At 42.7% G+C, this 19,664-nt stretch overlaps 1 protein-coding gene across 4 annotated transcripts in view; it reads left to right on the forward strand.

The window, feature by feature from the left end:
- Window positions 1–19,664, forward strand: part of dgkd (diacylglycerol kinase delta) — a 138,829-nt gene that overhangs the window by 16,303 nt on the left and 102,862 nt on the right. For all 4 annotated transcript variants that reach the window (XM_078209113.1, XM_078209114.1, XM_078209115.1 and 1 more), the window contains exon 2: window positions 14,372–14,482. In XM_078209113.1, coding sequence (XP_078065239.1) covers window positions 14,372–14,482 — 111 coding nt within the window. The remainder of the gene's footprint in view (window positions 1–14,371; window positions 14,483–19,664) is intronic.

Genomic DNA, 19,664 nt, shown 5'->3' on the forward strand with positions numbered 1-19,664 from the left:
GTTTCTGCAATCTCCTTTTCTGACCCAGTTCAGCAGAAAGCAATTTTCTGCATTTAAAAAAAATATTTTCTTCTTTCAGACATCCCCAGATGAAAAAACCTTTCTGTCTTTTCCTATTCTCACTTTATGGTTCAGAGAAATTGGATAATGCGCCGCCCACATGATGACCTTTTCATTTTATGATTCTTGGCGAATTCTAGAGCAATCGGTAACATCCAGAAATCCTGCCTGGAGAAGCTCCAGGGTTCAGTTAAGCATGCGGCTCCGTAAACAGGAAGGGAAGCTACCCTAATACCCTTCTGCCATTTCTGTTTTAATCAAAACAAACTTCTGTTAAGAACAACAAGCATTTATTTAGTGCCTTTAATGAAGTAAAAACATCTCAAGGTTAGCAGGTAAAATTTGACACTGGTCCACATGAGGAGATATTAAGACAAGTGACTCAAAGCTTAGTTAAAGAGATAAGTTTTAAGGAACATCTTGGAGAAAGAGAAAAAGGGTGAAAATTCCAGAGCTCAGAGTCTAGGCAACCAAAAAGTGAACTTGACTCAGGTGAGACTGAGTCTCCTCGAAGTCAGCGGTGAGTCCCAGCTCTTCACCATTCGAAATGCTTTGAAGTGACATATCCACTTAAGTTAAGAGTTGCATTTCCCTAATACAGCGGCGTTCCTTCTGTTCATAAGGGAGATACAAATAGGCCTTTTGAATGTGAGGGATGCAAACAACCTTTGGAGCATAAGGATTTTCACCTTATTGTAAAAATAGTCCTGAAGGAACACCTGAGGAAGATATGGAGGTACAAATATTTAAATTGACATTGTATTAAAAACCACCTTCAGGCTGAATGTGGAAGATCATTCAGGTTTATCTTCGGAATCCTTCCATCTAGAAAAGGTGACGGACATAAGCAAACAATCCATTTCAAACATGACACATCTTTGCTGATGGCTGAAGAGGCTAATCTTTGAAAGGCAAGTTCTGCCACAAATGCCACTTCTAAATCTACCCTGGGTTGTTTTTGGCATTGGCATGTGCTGCCAAGCCATTGGAGCCATTAGTCATCATGGTGGCGCATGCCAGCCCCCAGGAGATATTACCATTTTCCTTTGTCAGTTAGTGACACCCAGGTGTGATAATGTGTAAAGGTTTCACAAGTACACATACAGATGTCCTTGAAGCAGAGCTTGGGCATTAAAACAGTGGTCATCTGGCTCCAGCTAGTTCATCATACAGAATGATCTTGGGTATGTGACCATCTCCCATTCTGCGAACGTACCTGAGCCAACAAAGGCACTTCTGTTTGATGAGCATGAACAAAATTGGGAGCTCTGCCTTTAAAGGACTGCGCTTTCATGATTTTGACCTGCCAGGATATATCCATAATGTACCAAAGATGGAAATTAATGATTAATTAATTCATTCTCAAGATCCCATGACCATTGTTTTCTTGATGTTTTATAGTCAGGGAGAACAAGCTACAAGTGTAGGAGAGGTGTGTCCATGGATCCTTGTAGCTGAATTTTCATGTGGGTGTCTAGTGCAGCATCATCAGCAAGAGTTCTATCATTAGGGCGCTATGTGTTTTTGACTTTGCTTTCAGTCTTCGCAGACAGGGCAGCACGGTGGTACAGTATTTAGCACAGCTGCTTCACAGCACCAGGGACCCAGGTTTGATTTCCGGCTTGGGTCACTGTCTGTGCGGAGTCTCTACACCCATGTCTCTCCATGTCTGCACCCATGACTCCTCTGGGTGCTCCGGTTTCCTCCCACAGTCCGAAAGACGTGCTGGTTAGGTGCATTGGCCGTGCTAAATTCTCCCTCCGTGTACCCAAACAGGTGCCAAAGTGTGGCAACTAGGGGATTTTCTCAGTAACTTCATTGCAGTGTTAATGTAAGCCTACTTGTGACACTAATAAATAAACTTTATTTATAAATTGTCAAGCATGTCGTATGTAAGTAGATGACTTCCATGTCTTAAATGAAGCCAAAGATCAGCAGCATGGAGAAGAAAACACCAAACAGATTGGGGGCTAGGACACAGCCCTGTTTCACTCCATTCTTCCTTCCGAAATTGTCAAAAGTGGAGCCATTGAACTGTACAATCCAGTGCTTGTTGACCTGGAAGGAGTGGATCTAACTGAGGAGCTTAATGGACAGCCAATTTCCACCGAAATCTTGTGAAGTCCTGCTCTGCTGTTGATGTCAAATGCCTTAATGAGATCTACAAAAATAAGGTAAAGAAGTATATCCTATTCCCTATCCTTCTCTTGTAGCTGGCGAATGGAGATCATGGGAGATGTCCATCTCACAGGAATACCTCTCATAGTGTTCAACCCAGCGGGACTTCGGTTTACTTTTTTTGGTGAATACTTCACCATCTGCCAATTTCAGGGAACAATTTTGGTGATTGTAAGGCCAAGCATCCTCTTGATCCTTTCATATATAGCTCACAGATTTCTATTGTCACAGGCAGTTTGGATTTCTTGATACAAGTTGATCCTTTGTTTCTTTGCACCGTATCTTCCTGTCTTTTGCACAGCGGTTTTGGCTACTTTCAGATCATTCAGTGTTTTAAATGTTGGGTTGCTGTTGCGCATCATGTCGGCTTTGTTTTTTGCACTAATGTCAGATGTCATCTCAGCTGATTAGGTCTCAAACCAGCCCATGTTGCAGGTTCCACCTTCATCAAATTATGTTTCTGATTGAGTTAAGTGACTTCCAAGCTTCATCGATACCAGAATTTGCCCTTGTTAAATCTTTCGTGAGTAGCATTTGTTCTAGAGACAGCACAAAGTGCTGGTATTTGTATCGTTGCCTGTGCAAGGGATGTTTGTGCATGGCAGGCCATTGCATTTGGAGCTGTGAAACTTTCAGGGTTGCAACTGCACTCTGCAGTATTGTAATCAGGTACGGGTGTGGAGAACACTGGGCAGATCATGCCTTCTTGTGATGATTAGGTCTAGTTCGTATCGATATCCAGAACCTGGATGACACCATGATAACTTGTAATGATGGCTGCCCTTGAAGAAGGTGTTGGTGACAGAGTTCATTTTAGGCACAAAGCTCAAGAAGATGTTGTCAGTTCTTGTTAACCTTGTTCACCCCATGGTGACCATCAATCGCTGTCTGCCCCAAAGCATGAATTGAAGTCACCTAGGATGAATAGCCTCTCATCATTTGTAATGTCCCTCGGAAAGCCATCTAGGGAGTCATAGAAATGTTTATTATCTATGAGATGCTGCTATACAGAATTGGTATGTAGGCACACATGATGTTGACTGCACTTCCATCAGATGAGCCACAGGGAGGTGAGGCACTCCAAGGTTACTCAATTGACCATGTCCAGCAGTTGCTCACTGTGAAGCCTACACTATGCTCACACTGGTTTTCACTGCTCTTTCTATGCCAGTAGAAGATGTAATTAGGCTCAACAATTGAGCCTATATTGGCTAGCCTGGTTTCTTTTAGAGCAGCAATGTTGACACCAAGCTTGTGTAGCTCACAGTTAATCAGGCCCATGTTACTTACACACTGTGAAACATGAGCCATTGTTCATGCCAAGGAACCTTGTCCTCAAAATTCAGCTTCCAAACCAAAAGGTAACCTTCCTTTGTTTGCAGCCTAGCCTGGTTTTAGGAGGTGCAAACTTGCCTAGCACTTGTAACCCCCTTCCTCCCGACTTCATTGGTTAGTATCCAGAGGAAAGCCTACATGTCTGGCCTATTCATTTGCAGGAGCTGCTGGAAGTTGCTAACTTGAGGGAAACACCAACCGTCTAATGGGACTCCAGATTTTGTGTTATGTTTACTCCCTTAACCATTAACCCTTGTTGTTAGTGTTGAAAGGCACCAACCAGCAGGTCTCAGGTTGCCACAAATGTAGATGTGATCTTGTCCTCCAAGTGTACCGTTCCTTTGCCATTTCACGGCAGCCAGTCTCTCATTTTGGGTGTCTGGCGGCAAAACCCAGTCTAACCGATACCGCCCCTCGATAGAGTCCCACCTTGGCAAATCAAGTTAAACTAATCATCCTTACTAGAATCACCACTCAGTAAGTCAACCCCCTCAGTAACATCCCACCCCCCCACCCCGCCCCGCCCCAACTGCTCCTTACCTCGGCACTAAATCCTTCCAATACAGTGCTAAATCCCTCAAGAATTCCTGAGTAAACCTCTCACCACAGCTCTAAATCCCCCAAAATGATCCCCACCACACCACTAACTCCCCCTACCCACACAAATAAAACTCATCGTCACAAAATCCACCAAATAAACTCACTGCAGCAATCTCCCTCCACAAAATCCTCACCAGGACACTAAATCTTTCAAAAATATTTTCTCACTGTCGGAAAGTCCCCTCGAAAGAAAGTAAAGGCCCTTCGCTATGATCCTGGACATCCCCTTTTAGTTCCTTGCTCAGTGTTAAAACCAGGCTGGAAAAAAAAAGACCTCTGGGACCCCCCTCCCCCCGCTGGCCACCTCCCCCCCCCCTCCACTGGCCGCCTCCTCTCCCCACCCCCACAGGCCGCCTCCTCTTCCCCCCCCACCACCCCTTGCTGGCTGCCTCCCCTCCCGCTGGCCGCCTCCTCTTCCCCCCACCGCTGGCCACCTCCTCTTCCCCCCCCACCGCTGGCCGCCTCCTCTTCCCCCCCACCGCTGGCTGCCTCCTCTTCCCCCCACCGCTGGCCGCCTCCTCTCCCCCCACCGCTGGCCGCCTCCTCTTCCCCCCACCGCTGGCCGCCTCCTCTTCCCCCCACCGCTGGCCGCCTCCTCTTCCCCCCACCGCTGGCCGCCGCCTCCCGCCTGCATGCCACCTCTTGTACTGACTGCTTCTGTCTGCTCACCACCTCTGTCATACTCACCGCTTCTCTCCCCAACCCTCCCTCTCAGTGCTCCTCCACTCACTGCCATCTCATTCATTAGGCCAGCAGCTCAGAATACTGAAAGAGGCAGGAGAGAAAATGCCACTAGCCATAATGTTAGCAGAATCTTTGGAAGTAGGAATTATGCCAAAGGATTGGAAGGTAGGGTGTGTCCAAGAAAGATGAACAAGACAAACCAGGAAATTATAGGCTGGAAAGTCTTATCTCAATTGTTTGTAAACATTTAGAATACAGGATAGAGTTAGTGGAAAAACAGTTGGAAAAGCTTGGCCGATTCACAGGGTCAATGCTGAGATTTCTTTTGTTTTCCACATACAGAATGACAAGAATTTGGGTGTAAATGCAAAAGGAATAGAGGATCAAAGTTTGATGATGGTTTCAAAATCATCGGAATAGCAAACTGTGAGAAAGGGGGAGGAGGACGACAGGTTAACAGATGGATGCAGTTCAATATGAGTACAAACAGTAAAAGGGAATGTACCCTGAATCATATAATTCTTATTGAAGTGGAGAAAAAGATTGAGGAGTGCACTGATCAAAATGTATTAAAACACATAGAGAGGTTACAAGTTTTGCACAGGGCATTGAATCTGACAACGTGGAAGTTAATTTGTTGATTGAGCCACAATCAGGGTAATAGATGCAGTTCTGGCACCTCATCAGGGGTGATATTTGAGTTATGGGAATGATAGAGCAATGATACCATCCTAGAATGATACTAGGAATGAGAAACTAGCTCTGAAGAAAGGGTTTATAAAAAAGGGGCTTCTTTCATGGAGCAACGAAGGTTAAGGGTGAGTCTAATCGAGATTTTCAAAACTGTGAAAGATTATACTGATTGGTTACAAGCTACAATTTGTATTTATATCTCACCTTTAATGGAATGAAACATCTCAAGGCATTTCAAAGAGGCTTTATAAAACAAAATATGACACCAAGCCACATAAGGTAATTTAGGGCGGTTGACCAAAAACTTGGCCGAAGAAGTAGGTTTTAACAAGTGTCTTCAAGGAGGAAAGTGAGGCAGAGAGGTTTAGGAAGGGAGTCAATGGCTTGGAGCCCAGGCAGTTGAAAGCACAGCTGCCAAGAGTGCAGTGATGCGAATCGGATGATCAAGAGGCTGAGAAAAGAGGAGCGCAAATATCTCAGAGGGTTGTCGGGCCAGAGGAGATTCCAGAAAGAGGGAGGGGCCAGGTAATAGAAGAAGTTGAAAAAGGATGAGAATATTAAAATTGAGGTGTTGTTTAACTGGGAGCCAGTGTAGTTCAACGAACACAAGGGTGATGGTATGCGTTAGGACACAGGCAACAGAACTTTGGATGATCTCGCACCTTGTGGGAGATCAGACAGGAATGTGTCAAGTCTGGAGGCAATAAAGGTATAGATGAGAGTTTCACCAGCACAAGAGCTGCAGCACGGGCAGAGAAAGCAATATTATTGAGGTGAAAATAGGTGGTCTTGGTAATAGTGCAGCTATGTGGTTGAAAGGTCATGTCAGGGTCAGATATACGAACCGTCTGGTTCAGTTGCCAGAGGACATAGACGGAAAATAACAAGTGATTATGAATGTGGATGATGATTAGAAGGACAAGAGGAGAAATTATAAGATTTTTTTCATGGACAGTTATTTAAACATGGAATATTGGAAAGGATCTATAACACCTTTCAGGACTTGAGAATCTCCCGAAGTGCTTTGCATCCAATGAGTTGCTATTGAGTGCTTTATCACAAGCAGCTATTGAATTAGAGGCTATAATATTTGAATGAAGATTGGCTATATATTTGAAATAAATGTGAAAGGATATGAAGAAAGACCAGCTAAATTATATCGAATCAATAGAAAATCTCAGACTTTTCAGCACAGTTATGAGGAGAGATTGGGTAAACTGGGGTTGTTCTCCCTGGAAAGACGGAGGATGAGGGGAGACTTAATAGAGGTGTATAAAATTATGAAAGGCATAGATAGGGTGAACGGTGGGAAGCTTTTCCCCAGGTCGGTGGTGACGTTCACGAGGGGTCATAGGTTCAAGGTGAAGGGGGGGAGGTTTAACACAGATATCAGACGGACATATTTTACACAGAGGGTGTTGGGGGCCTGGAATGCGCTGCCAGGCAAGGTGGTGGAGGCGGACACACTGGGAACGTTTAAGACTTATCTAGACAGCCATATGAACAGAGTGGGAATGGAGGGATACAAAAGAATGGTCTAGTTTGGACCAGGGAGCGGCGCGGGCTTGGAGGGCCGAAGGGCCTGTTCCTGTGCTGTATTGTTCTTTGTTCACATTAGAAAGTAAAGTTTTGCCTTTGAGTCCTCCAATAGCACCAGGGACGAGACTCCTCGAAGAAATAAAGCAGGCGAAACAAGTTACTGTATCAGTCTGCAAGGGAAAATAAAAGTACTTGAATATGGCATCTTATCAAATGCTTGGGCTATCCCAAGGCACTTTATATTCACTTTTCACATGAATCTAGTGTTACTGTGTAGGCAAATTTGGCAGCACAGGAAGATCCCATAAATGTACATTGAGGTGAGGAAAGAGTTAATTTTTTTTGTGGTGTTAGCCAGGCTCTTTCTGCAAGTAGTACATGGGATTGTGCACTTGCGCCTAAACAGAGAGTCAGGACCTCAGTTTGATGTTTGATCCGAAAACTGACACAAATGCAGCAAAGCACAGGTTTTACAGTCACCATAGGCTATAATCCAACTGGTCAGTGGTTCTCTGATACAACCTTCAGCACTGAACTATGCAATTGGATTGTGCTATTGCAGGACTTAAAAGCAAAACTTTACTTTCTAATGTGCTGAGAAGTCTGAGATTTTCTATTGATTCAATGTAATTTAGCTGGTCTTTCTTCATACCCTTTCATATTTATTTCACAGTTTTACAGTCACCATAGGCTGTAATCCAACTGGTCAGTGGTTCTCTGATACAACCTTCAGGATTGAACTATGCAATCCAGTGTCTGATGCAAAATAAACTCAATTCTCCAGGGGAATTGGGGCGTATAGTGGTTTAGACACTTGCCTTTCACCTCGAGAACCTGGATTTCCATTCAGCCAGAAAGATGGCAGTAAAACTTCCTGTGTCTGCTAGCTTTGCGAGTCTGATTTAAATTAGCTTAAGAGTCTCGGTTCGCACAAGGCAGCAGAAATTAGTCCTTAGTTGACGCTAACTAATTGGCACCTGACTCAGAGAAGTCACAGGATGGCTAGTGGATAGTGGTAAAATGTGATAAAAAATCTCAAATAGAAGGTGGCCTTTTCAAGGTTGGACTGCAGGATGTGGTAACAGAGAAGAGGAATTTCACTCTGGCTCTGCAGCATGCTGGTATACCTCATGCTGGTATACCTCATGCTGATAAAGGGAAAGAGGTCCATTTCCCCAGTACTATTGTGCTCATTTTTTTCGATTTTAAGGGAAGCACAACGCTGAAATATAGTGATAAAAATAGAAAATTCTGGAAATACTCAGCTGGTCAGACAGCATCTGTAGAAAGAGAAACAGAGTTAATATTTCAGGCTGATGGTCTGTCAACAGAACTGGAAAAAGTTAGAGATGTAATAGGTTTTGAGCAAGGAATGGATGCGGCAAGGGCAAAGGAAAGTCTGTATTAGGGTGGAAAATAGTATTTCCAGCATCCACAGCATTATGTTTTAGTACCGAAATCTAGAACTTGTTCAGTCAAATCAAGTATGCCGGCACCATTTTCTGTAGTGACTCTCTCAATCATTGTTGCCTGTACAAGAGACCAGGAGTTGTCGCATTTACTTTGGACTGATAACGTGCACTTGTAAAAAGCAGCTACACCATGTTTCCTGTGTTACTCAGAACAACATAGAAAAAAATGTATGCCAAGAAACCCAACTTTGCTCAATTGCTTCAAGCCATTCAGAGGATTACTCTAAACCAGTTTGTTTCATTTCAACTTTGCTTCGAATTAAAGATTGAGTAAAGGATATGCTGAGAAAGTTGATGGATGGGGTTGGGCTGTTATAAAAATGGGCTTAATAATCTTTTCCGTTTTTAAAATATCCTGCGTTCCTCTCTGTTGGATAGCATGTACAGTTTCAACCTGTCATAAATTAAAAGAATGACAGATTAAGATTAACATTTTGGCATCCCCTGTTGTCTGCACAGATGGAACCCAGCTGAGCACAGAGAAAGCAGAATCCTGCTCTTCTGTACTTCTGCAACAATCTATTTTCACTGACAGAACACTGCACAAAATTAATAACTTCGACCCAGCGCCTCCTTTGAATCAGACCCAGAAGATTGCTTCCTGGGCCTGGATATGATCAAGGTCCCTAGCTTCCTCCTACCTGCAGCCTAACTGTGCATTCTATTGAAGGACAGTCTCTTCCCTCACTGCCCACCCACCCCCTGCTAATAAGGCACTATGGATAAATCGTAAAGAAGATGTGAAGAATTTTGAGACTCTCCTCTTACAACCAATAATCTTTCTGCTGACCCTGAGTTATGTATTGGGTGGGGTCATCTTGTATTACTGTTGTGGCAGCTCCGTTTAAGCATATCTGGATGCACAGATGCTGGCACATTCCAGCTGAATGCTTATTTCGATGTCCTTCAAAGCAGATACCATCTTAGCCAGACTAAAACTTTCTATACATACCAAAAATCCTCTCCTACCATCGAAAAGACTACATTCCCATCAGCACTCTATATATAGATAAAAATAGCAACCCGCAGAGTTAAGTATTTTGCTTAATTTAGAAAATGTGGACCTACATCAAAAACTCAGCTGTATTAGCTTTTTCAATGAATATAAAAAGGCAGAAATAGTGACTAGCTGAACAGGCAAATCCCGCGGTCTGTTGGAAGAAGAGTGAACCATTTTATTGTGTGCAGAACTCCAGTGAGATGCAATGCAGGCACTTCCTAGGGGGTTGTGGACAGAAAGGATGGTGAAGGCAGCTGATCTCCAGTGTTGCAAGGCAAGCTGCTAGTTCATAATAATTGGTGTCTACTTTGGTCTACCTGGGATCCAGTGTAAGTCCTCTCAACCGCTTCTACAATTAGAAGTGGGAAATCTGGAGGAAACTGGTGTTCAGGGCTCAGCTATTTCATAACTCTCAATTAGCAGAGTCATACTTAAGACTTCTGGCAGAGAAGGAGACTTATTGCCAACAGTCTGTTTAAAGAAATGCTGTCTGTTAGGCCCCCTCACAATTAAGTCTATGTACTGTTAAGGTATTTGGTATTTTTCTTTTTGTTAAGTTCTTTATATAGTCATCACAGGATGATCTCATTAGGAATATGCAGCTTGGAATGACAGAGTGGAATTACAAGCAAGACTTAGACTATTTGCCAAAATTGGTGTTAACGTTCACTCAATAATGTTGCATTATAATAATCTTGTTGTCTATATCTAAAGAGAACTCATTCCAACATGTAGCACTCAGTTCCCTGTATAACTGTCAGATGTATATCTTCTGTAAATGCCATAGTTAGGTACATAAGCGGTTGTAGAATCTTGCCCCAGAATGTAGGAGAGGATCTTCCTATTCTATACCGTAAAACTGTTGTGAGTAATTTGTAAATCACCAGCAAGTTATGGAAATTTCACTGAAATTTCAGGTAATGCTGTCTGCACAGCAGCCATAATATCAATCCAGCTCCCTCATATTATCAAGCTCAGTAACTCCTTCCATTCAGTGCTCTGTGTTCCAGCTACCGTTTCTCTGAGGGTTCCACTGCCAAAGTTATAGTGGCTGATCAGAACCACCTGCGGAGATTCTGGATTTTTAAACCATATGATGTTAACCTGTACAACACAGCACAAGAAAAAAAAATGTATTGGTAGACAGATTATTGAAACCATAAATAAGGCAAATAAGATGTTGGGATATATAGTTCATCAGAAATCACAGGAAGTGATACGGAGTCTACACAGGGATTCGGTTACCTGCATCTAGAGAACTGTACAGTCTGATCACCATATTGCAAAAGGGACATGAGAATACTGAAAAAGGTTCTCTAAAGGGCTACTCATTTGATACCTGGTACTGGACAGCTGAGCTACAAGAGATACTACAGAACGGAGTTTATTTCCAATAAAGAAGATTCAGAGATGGTTTATGAGGGTTTTCAGGATCCTTAAAGGTATCAACAAGTTGACTCCTGAGAATCAGCTTACCATGGAGTTGCAGGAGGGGAAGTGAACAGGACAGAACAGATAAAACTGTTACACAGGGCAGGTGGCGAATATTCGGGATAGTCTGCACAGGGCTGTGATTGAAGCTGGTAATAACAGTGACCTTAACAAGGAGTTGGAATATTAGGTAGAGAACTTTGTCTTCTGTGTTTTGAATTACAGGGCCAGTGAGACGAACCAAAATAGCTCTTTCGGAAACTGTACGTTCCTGTGTTTCTATGAAAAATGTAGCCTTGCCAGTTGATCGAGTGTGAAGCAGTAAGGTCAGCTCAGTGTCGAAGAAGAATGCTGAGTTTGTGTCATTTCAGGACAATAGTTTGGTCACAATTAGAATATTATGTTCAGAACCAAGCACCCCTCTATAGAAAGAACATTAAAACACAGAGGCTGTTCAGCAAAAATTAACTACAATAACGCCAGAGATGGGCAGCTTTAATTCAGGAGAAACTTGAGATAGTGGGACTGTTTATACTGGTTCAGTAAGAAGTCTCACAACACCAGGTTAAAGTCCAACAGGTTTATTTGGTAGCAAATACCATAAGCTTTCGGAGCACTGCTCCTTCGTGACGAAGGAGCAGTGCTCCGAAAGCTTATGGTATTTGCTACCAAATAAACCTGTTGGACTTTAACCTGGTGTTGTGAGACTTCTTACTGTGTTCACCCCAGTCCAACGCCGGCATCTCCACATCATGTATACTGGTTCACACAGGGCAAAGAGGAAATTTGACAAGGTTTTAAAATTATGAAAGGTTTTGATAAGTGATAAAAGGTCATTGATTTAAAATTGTCAGAAAGAGCATAGAGAGAGGTGGAAGAAATTTTCTTTCACATTTTCTACTTTGATCATGCCATTGAAAGTGGTTGAGACAGTAACAACTGCAACGTTTAAGGAAAACCACAAAAATATTTGAAACATGGGAAGGTCCGAAACTATGGATAGAGTGCCAGTAGGTTTAGTTTGGATATGCTCTAGCAGAGCAGTGGAACAGAAGTGATTGGCTTAATGATCTTGTGTGCTGTAAAGTCCTTCTATCTGGTTCAGCTTGAGGAGGTTGATAGAGCTGGACCTTATCTGAAGTGATGTGAGAACAAACCAGGATAGTTTTTCTTATACGGAGCGAAAGAAAATTAAGGTCTGTCCAAATCTTCATGTCAGACAGCACAGACATGGTGTCCATTGGTGGAGGAGGGGAGAATTGGATGTGTGAAAGCTGACCATATGCTTGCACATGGTTTCTTCATAGGGATAGCATGTAGAATTGCAGAATAACCTAGCAGGCAAAGATGCCATTAGCCTATCACATATGTGTCAAATCTTCAGTAAAATTATCCAACTGACCCCAGTCTGCTATGGTTTAAAAACAGCATTAATTTCTCAACACATTACCATCATTCTCTTAAGGTTATAAAGAGCACGATAGGTTAAAAAAAACTTTGATAAGAAACAATTTTGGTTGATATAATTGGCCTCAGTGTCTTTGGGCTGGGTAGGGGGCAATCAGCCAAGATTGCCCCCATTACCCTGTAATTTGTTTTGCCTTCAATTATTTACTCAATTCCATTACAAATGATAGCTAAGTGAATCGAGGATAGAACAGTGGGCGTGTTGCAGGTGATTGACAGGCATGGGAAGAGGACATTTTTAAGAAAGTGAAGTGACTAAATAAGCACTGATCAGAATGTAACCAGGAACGAATGGTGTCATGATAATGGAACAAAGGGCTAGTCAGGAGCTTTGAAAGTAATAAAGAAGAGATTTTTACCAGACGTGCAGGATATTGATGACTCAAGGCTGAGAAGTTAACATATTTTGTAATGCAAATATAAAACACTGTGGGTTTTCCCACTGATTCCCACTGGCTTCCCTGGTTGCCATCCACCCTCCAGTATCTCATTCAAATGATTTCTCAATGTACATCGTTGGCCATTGAGTAGAGTACTGGCAGCCTATTCAATGCAGAGGGCATCGCAACTGAGCCTAGTTCTGTCCCCATCAAGGTCCACACATGCATTTTCCAGCAGGAATCATGAGATAATCAGGATCATAAATCCTGGCTGATTTCCCCCTACCCAGCCCAAAGACACTGAGGCCAATTATATCAACCAAACATGTTTCTTATCCAAGTTTTTTTTAACCAGTTGTACTTTTTATAACCATTAGAGGATGATGGCAGTGCATTGAAAAATCAATTATTTTTATAAACCACGAGCTTTAACTGCAGTATATATATGCTGGTGAATCTGTCATATTACAGAATTTCCACAACATGATCAGAACTTGCAACAAAAAGGGAGGTCACGCAACTAGCCACTGCACCTGGGTTGTGCTAACTTTTCACCTGCAGCTATCTGCTCTAATCTCAATTCGCCACACCTCATCCCAGTCCTTCCACATTCTTCCTTTTCAAACACTTAAGTCAATTTCAAAGATGTAATTGATCATTGCTGTGGCTCACTTCTAAAGAGGTAGGAATAAAAATGCACAGAAGTTAATGTTACTTTTATAAAGATTCTTAGTTAGACCACTCATGGTCTGCTATGTACAGCTCTGGTCACCATATATTAAGAAAAAGAATACGGAGGCTCTGAAGGATGTGGTTATCTGAAAAGGCTGAAAAAACTGGGGCTCTTTTCTCTAGAAAGGGGGAAGCTGAACAGTGAGTGATCTGATGGAGGTTGTTAAGTTTATCAAAAGATTTAATAAGTTGTTTACCCAAAGAGTGTGTAACATACTACAACATAGAGTAATTGATGGGAATAGCATAGATGCATTTAAGGGGAAACACATGAAGGAGCAAGAAATAGAATATGTTGACAGGACTACATGAGAAAGGGTGGAAGGAGGCTCATGTGGAGCATAAATGCAGATTTGAAGCTTTTGGGTAAATAGTCTGTGTGTGCTTTAGACATTATATGATGACAATTGAATTGTGGGAAAATGCTCATCATTGTAATGCAACAAATTACATTTTCATAGCGTCATTAATATTGTAAACACATCCCAAACTAATTCGTAGAAGTGATTATCAGATCAAATTTAACATTGAGCTACATTAGGAGGTATTAGGATTAGTGATCAAAAACTTGGTATAAGAGGCAGATTTAACGGTATGATTGACTTAGTAGTTATTCTGGTTAACGTTTTTATTTCCTAAATTGTGGTTGGAAGAGAGGTTGGGGGGAATATACAGTATTCCTGTTCTATGTCCTGTGTTTCCATGTGTAAAGTTTCTATGTCTAAAGGTGTGCATTGTGTCTATGTTCTGCTTCCATCTTCGGTGCCTTCAGTTCTAAACGGAGTTTTCATTCCCCACAGGCTATTATAAAAGAAGGTCTTCTGATGAAACAGACAAGTTCATTTCAACGTTGGAAGAAAAGATATTTCAAGCTCCGGGGAAGGACACTGTATTATGCAAAGAATGCAAAGGTGATTTTTTACTTTATGCGGTGTATCAGCTGCAGTTATATAAGGGAACCTGTGATGTTTATCTGCCTGAGAATTCACGGTGTGGTTGACAAGGTGACATGGTGTAATAACAAAAAGTGCTTTTTGGACTGTCTGTATCTTTTTTGCTGTAATTCAGTTGTCATCTCAGCCAGTGTGACCACATGACTTATATCCCGGAATTCAGCAATAGATCAGTGAAAGCTTGGGTTATTTTTCTGTTTTTGAGCATCATTGATTATAGTCAAATTCTACACTCACTTGGCCTTTGACATTTCACTCATCTTTCACAGTTCAAGACCTCGTCACACAGGGGTGCAAAGGATGGGAAAAGGCTATTGCAGTCCATTCAGCCACCCCAGTATCTAAAAAATATATCTGACAATAGCTGTCATACCTCTCTATCAAACCTTCCTCCAAGTACTTATCTGTCATTGTAAAAATAATTCTTAAAGGGCTGAGTATGCCAACAAATAAATAAGTTTGCAAGCCCAAATATTATTCAGCCTGGGATATTAATAAAGGTTAGTGAGGAAAGAGTGGTGAGAAGCTGTGTCAAAAGACTAGAAGGTGGAAAATGTGACACTGAATTAAAAAGGTAGGATGAGAAAGAGATATGCCAAGCAACTATCAATTGGTTAGTTTCACATTGAAAGTAGGAAAATGACTAGAGGTCATGATTAGAGATAATATAACTCAACACATTGTAGGGTATGGCCTGACCATGATCACCAAGTGATGATGTGGAGATGCCGGCGTTGGACTGGGGTGAACACAGTAAGAGTTTTAACAACACCAGGTTAAAGTCCAACAGGACACATAGATCACCAACACAGACTTGTGATAGTTTGACTAATTTGTTGAATTTTTTGAAAGCACAATATGCTGAGTTCTGCAGGTACAATGACCCGAACATTCACTGAAATAGTTCTGATACTGGAGAAAACCAGCCTAAGCCCTTGACACAAGTGGACTCAAAAAAAAATGATGCTGGAGGAATGATCACAATCATGGCTAGAGGTGGATTTTAAAGAGTGTCTTGAAGAAGTGAGGAGGTGCATAGAATATAAGATCCCTACAGTGCAGAAGGAGGCCATTTGGCCCATCGAGCCTGCACCAACAACAGTCCCACCCAGGCCCTATCCCTGTAACCCCTTGTATTTACCTTGCTAGTTCCCCGCTGAGGGGCAATTTATCATGGCCAATCAACCTAACCCGCACATTGTTGGATTGTGGGAGGAAACCGGAGCACCCAGAGGAAATCCACGCAGACACGGGGAGAACGTGCAAACTCCACACAGTCACCAGAATTGAACCTGGGTCCCTGGTGCTGTGAGGCAGTAGTGCTAACCACAGTGCTACCTTGCCACCCAAAGGCAGCAAGGCATCGAAAGGAGATCTAAGGTGTGCTGCTTTGACGGCAAAAAATATGAACATCAGAGGTGAGGTGAAAGAAGGGGATGCACAAGAAATTAGAGTTAGGGGAATGGGGAGATAGAAAGAGACCATGCCTGCAAGGTACTTAGATACAAGGGTGTAAAATTTTTAATTTGAGGTGTTTGGAGCAAGGAGCCAGTGTAGGACTTTGGGATAGGTTACATACAACAGATTTTTGAATTGGCTGAATTGTACAGAGGTTGACTGGGAGAGCATTGAAATAATAGTTTGGAGGAATAATCGAGTTTGGAGGTGACAAATCTGGGAAAGGATTTTAGCAGCAGTTAGGATGTAATAGGCGTTACGAAAATTGCTGTTTCTCTTCCTACACCTAATGATACACAAAACAGACCTTGGTCTGTCCTCCGAGCAAGATTTTTTCCTGGAACAAGTTGCAAAAGCCTGCCACCAGAAACTTATAGCTTGAGGAGTGCCATTCTGCATCAAGCTTGGCTGCCCAGAAGACTCTCCCACTCTTATTGCCATTGGCCTGTTGGAAGAATTTTATTCAACCTGTTGGCCATGTAATGAATGCACCTTCCTTGGCCATCAAATCCTGAGGTGGGACTTGAACCCACTCAGACTTCTGGCTCAGAGGCAAGGACGCTACCCATTGCAGCACAAGACCATCCCCCTTATGAGGGTGATGTTATGCAAGTAGGCAGTCTCGGTGATGGAAAGGAAATTGATATGTAAACTTAGCTCAGGGCTGAATAGGCCACTAACAGCCTACGTCAGTTTGATGCAATGTCTGGATAGAGGGATCAAATCATTGGCAAGCATGCAGGGTAATAAACAGAGAGGCCAAAGATTTACTCTTCCCATTGTTTAAATGATGAAAATTTTGTTTCGTCAAAGACTGGATTTTTGGCAAGCAGTCTGATGACACAAAAGCAATAGATCTGTCGAGAAAATTTGTGCAGATGTAGAGCTAGGTGTCACAGCATAACAACCCCCGTCATCTAAAATGGTTGTTAGTTATTTCTAAAGCTGTAAGAAAATGTTTCATCAGGTTTTTTGCTGTTGGAAAAACACATAAGCCATGTTCGGAAGGAGATCTATTAGAATCATACAACATGTCTGTCAACAAAGGAACAGCAGAAAGCATTTTGGATGGAGATCCTTTGTCAGAACATAAATCTATCTTTCCTCTTTGAGCTGCTTACTGATCTGTGTATTCCAGCATTCACAGCTTTTCTTTTTATCTCCAGTTTTATGGAGGGTCTACTTAATCTGAGAAAAAAGGATTAGTTTGTATGATATCTGCATATAAGCTATGGCTCAGTGGGTAGTAGTCCTGCTTCCGAGTCAGAAGTTTGTAGGTTCAAGCCTCACTTCAGAGAGTTGTGCACAAAAGTCTAGGCTTACACTTCAGGGCAGTACTGAGGGAGTGCCACATGGTCAGAGGTGCCGTCTTTTACACTCACCACCTGATGTCCCAGACTGCTCCATCACCATCTCTGAGTATGTCATGTTTCATTGGCAGAATAGACCCGCCAGAGGTGATCGCACAGTGACATAGAATTGGGAGGGAGTTGCCCTGGGAGTCCTCAACATTGACTCCAGATTCCATAAAGTATCATGGCATCAGATCATACATGGCAAGGAAAGTTTCTGCTGATTAACACCTACTGCCCGCCCTCAGCTGATGAATCAGTGATCCTCCATGTTGAACACTACTTGGAAGAATTACTGAGGGTAGAATGGGCCCAGAATGTATGGAACTTCAACTTCCATAATCCAGAGTGGCTCAGTTATACCAGAACTGATCAAGTGCAGAGAAAAGTAAAGTTTATTTATTAGTCATAAGCAGGCTTACATTAACACTGTAATGAAGTTACTCTGAAAATCCCCTGGTCGCCACACTCCGGTGCCTGTTCGGGTACACAGGGAGAATTTAGCATGGCCAATGCACCTAACCAACATGTCTTTTAGACTGTGGGAGGAAACTGGAGAAACCCACGCAGACACGGAGAGAATGTGCAAACTCCACACAGGCAGCGACCCAAGCCGGGAATCGAACCCGGGTCCCTGGCACTGTGAGGCAGCAGTGCTAACCACTGTGCCACCATGCCACCCCACTTAAGGACTTGTCTGCCAGGCTGGGCTTGCTGCAGGTGGTGAAAGAACAAACGAGAGGGAAAAGCTTACTTGGCCTTGGTCTCACCAATCTATATCTCGCAGATCCATCAGTCCATGGCATTATTGGTAAGAGTGACCGCTGCACAGTCATTGTGGAAATGAAATCCATTCTTCACACTGAGGATACTCCATTGTGTTGTGTGGCACTATCAAGTGGGATAGGTTCAGAACAGGTTTGGAAGCTCAAAACTGGGCATCCATGAGGCATTGTCGGTCATCAGCAGCAGAATTGTATTCAACCAGAATTTGTAACCTCATGGTTCAAAATATCCCTCACTATTACTACTATCAAGCCAGGGGATCAACCCTGGTTCAATGAAGAATGCCAAAGGGAATGCCAGGGAACAGCGTTAGACATACTAAAAATGAGGTGCCAACATGCTGAAGCTACAAAACAGGACCATATCTATGATAAACAGCGGAAACACATGTGATAGAGTAAGTGATCTTACAACCAACAGATTATCATAGCACTACAGTCATGTATGGTGAAAAATTTAGGAACTAAGCAGAGAAGATCCCATAAACATCCCAATGCTCAATGATGAGGGGAGTCTATCATGTCCAAACATGGACAAAAGAGCTGAATTCCAGGAGGAAGGTAAGAGTAACTGCCCTTGACATTAAAGCAGTATGTGACTGAGAGTGGCATCATGGAACCCTAGCAAAGTTGAAGTCAATAGGAATCAAGAGGTAAACACTCCACTGGTTGGAGTCATACCTACCAGAAAGGAAGATTATCTTCATTGTTCGAGGTCAGACATCTCAGTCCCAGGAGATGGGTACAGGAGTTCCTCAGGATAGTGCCTTAGGCCAAACCATCTTGAGCTGTTTCATCAATGCCCTTTCTTCCATCATAAGATCAGAAATTGGGATGTTCACTGGTGATTAAATGGTTATTTAGTACTATTCGTAATTCCTGAAGCAGTCTGTGTCCATTTGCAGCAAGACCCAGACAGCATTCAGGATTGGATTGATAACTGAGAATTACCATCTGTGCCAAGCAATGACCACCTCCAACACCAGAGAATCTAACCATCTCTCATTGACATTCATCCATTACTATTGCTGAATTCCCCACTATCAACATCCTGGGGTTACCATTGACCAGATACTTAACTGGGTCAGCCATATAACCACTGTGGCTACAAGAACAGATCAAAGGTTGGGAATTTTGTGTTGTGTAACTCACCTCCTTTCTCCCCTAGGCCTGTTCACCAAGGCAAAAAGTCAGGAGTGTGATGAAATTATCTCCACTTGCCAGTTCCAACAACATTCAAGAAATGCAAAATTATCCAGGACAAAGTAGCCCACTTTGTTAACATCATTTCTACCACCTTCTACATTCATTCCAACCCCCCCATCACCAGGGCACAATGGCAAGAGTGTATACCATCTATAAGATGCACTGTCACAACTCACCATGGCTCGTTCAGCAGCATCTTCTGAACCCACAACATGTACCACTATGAACAAGGGCAGCGGACACATGGCAACACCACCACCTGTTAGTTCCCCTCTGGGCCACACTTCATTCTGACTTAGAACATTATCACCATCCCTCTGTTGTCATTGTGTCAAAATT

Source organism: Mustelus asterias, chromosome 3 (assembly GCF_964213995.1).
Source record: "Mustelus asterias chromosome 3, sMusAst1.hap1.1, whole genome shotgun sequence".
In the NCBI taxonomy this organism is placed as follows: Eukaryota; Metazoa; Chordata; class Chondrichthyes; order Carcharhiniformes; family Triakidae; genus Mustelus; species Mustelus asterias.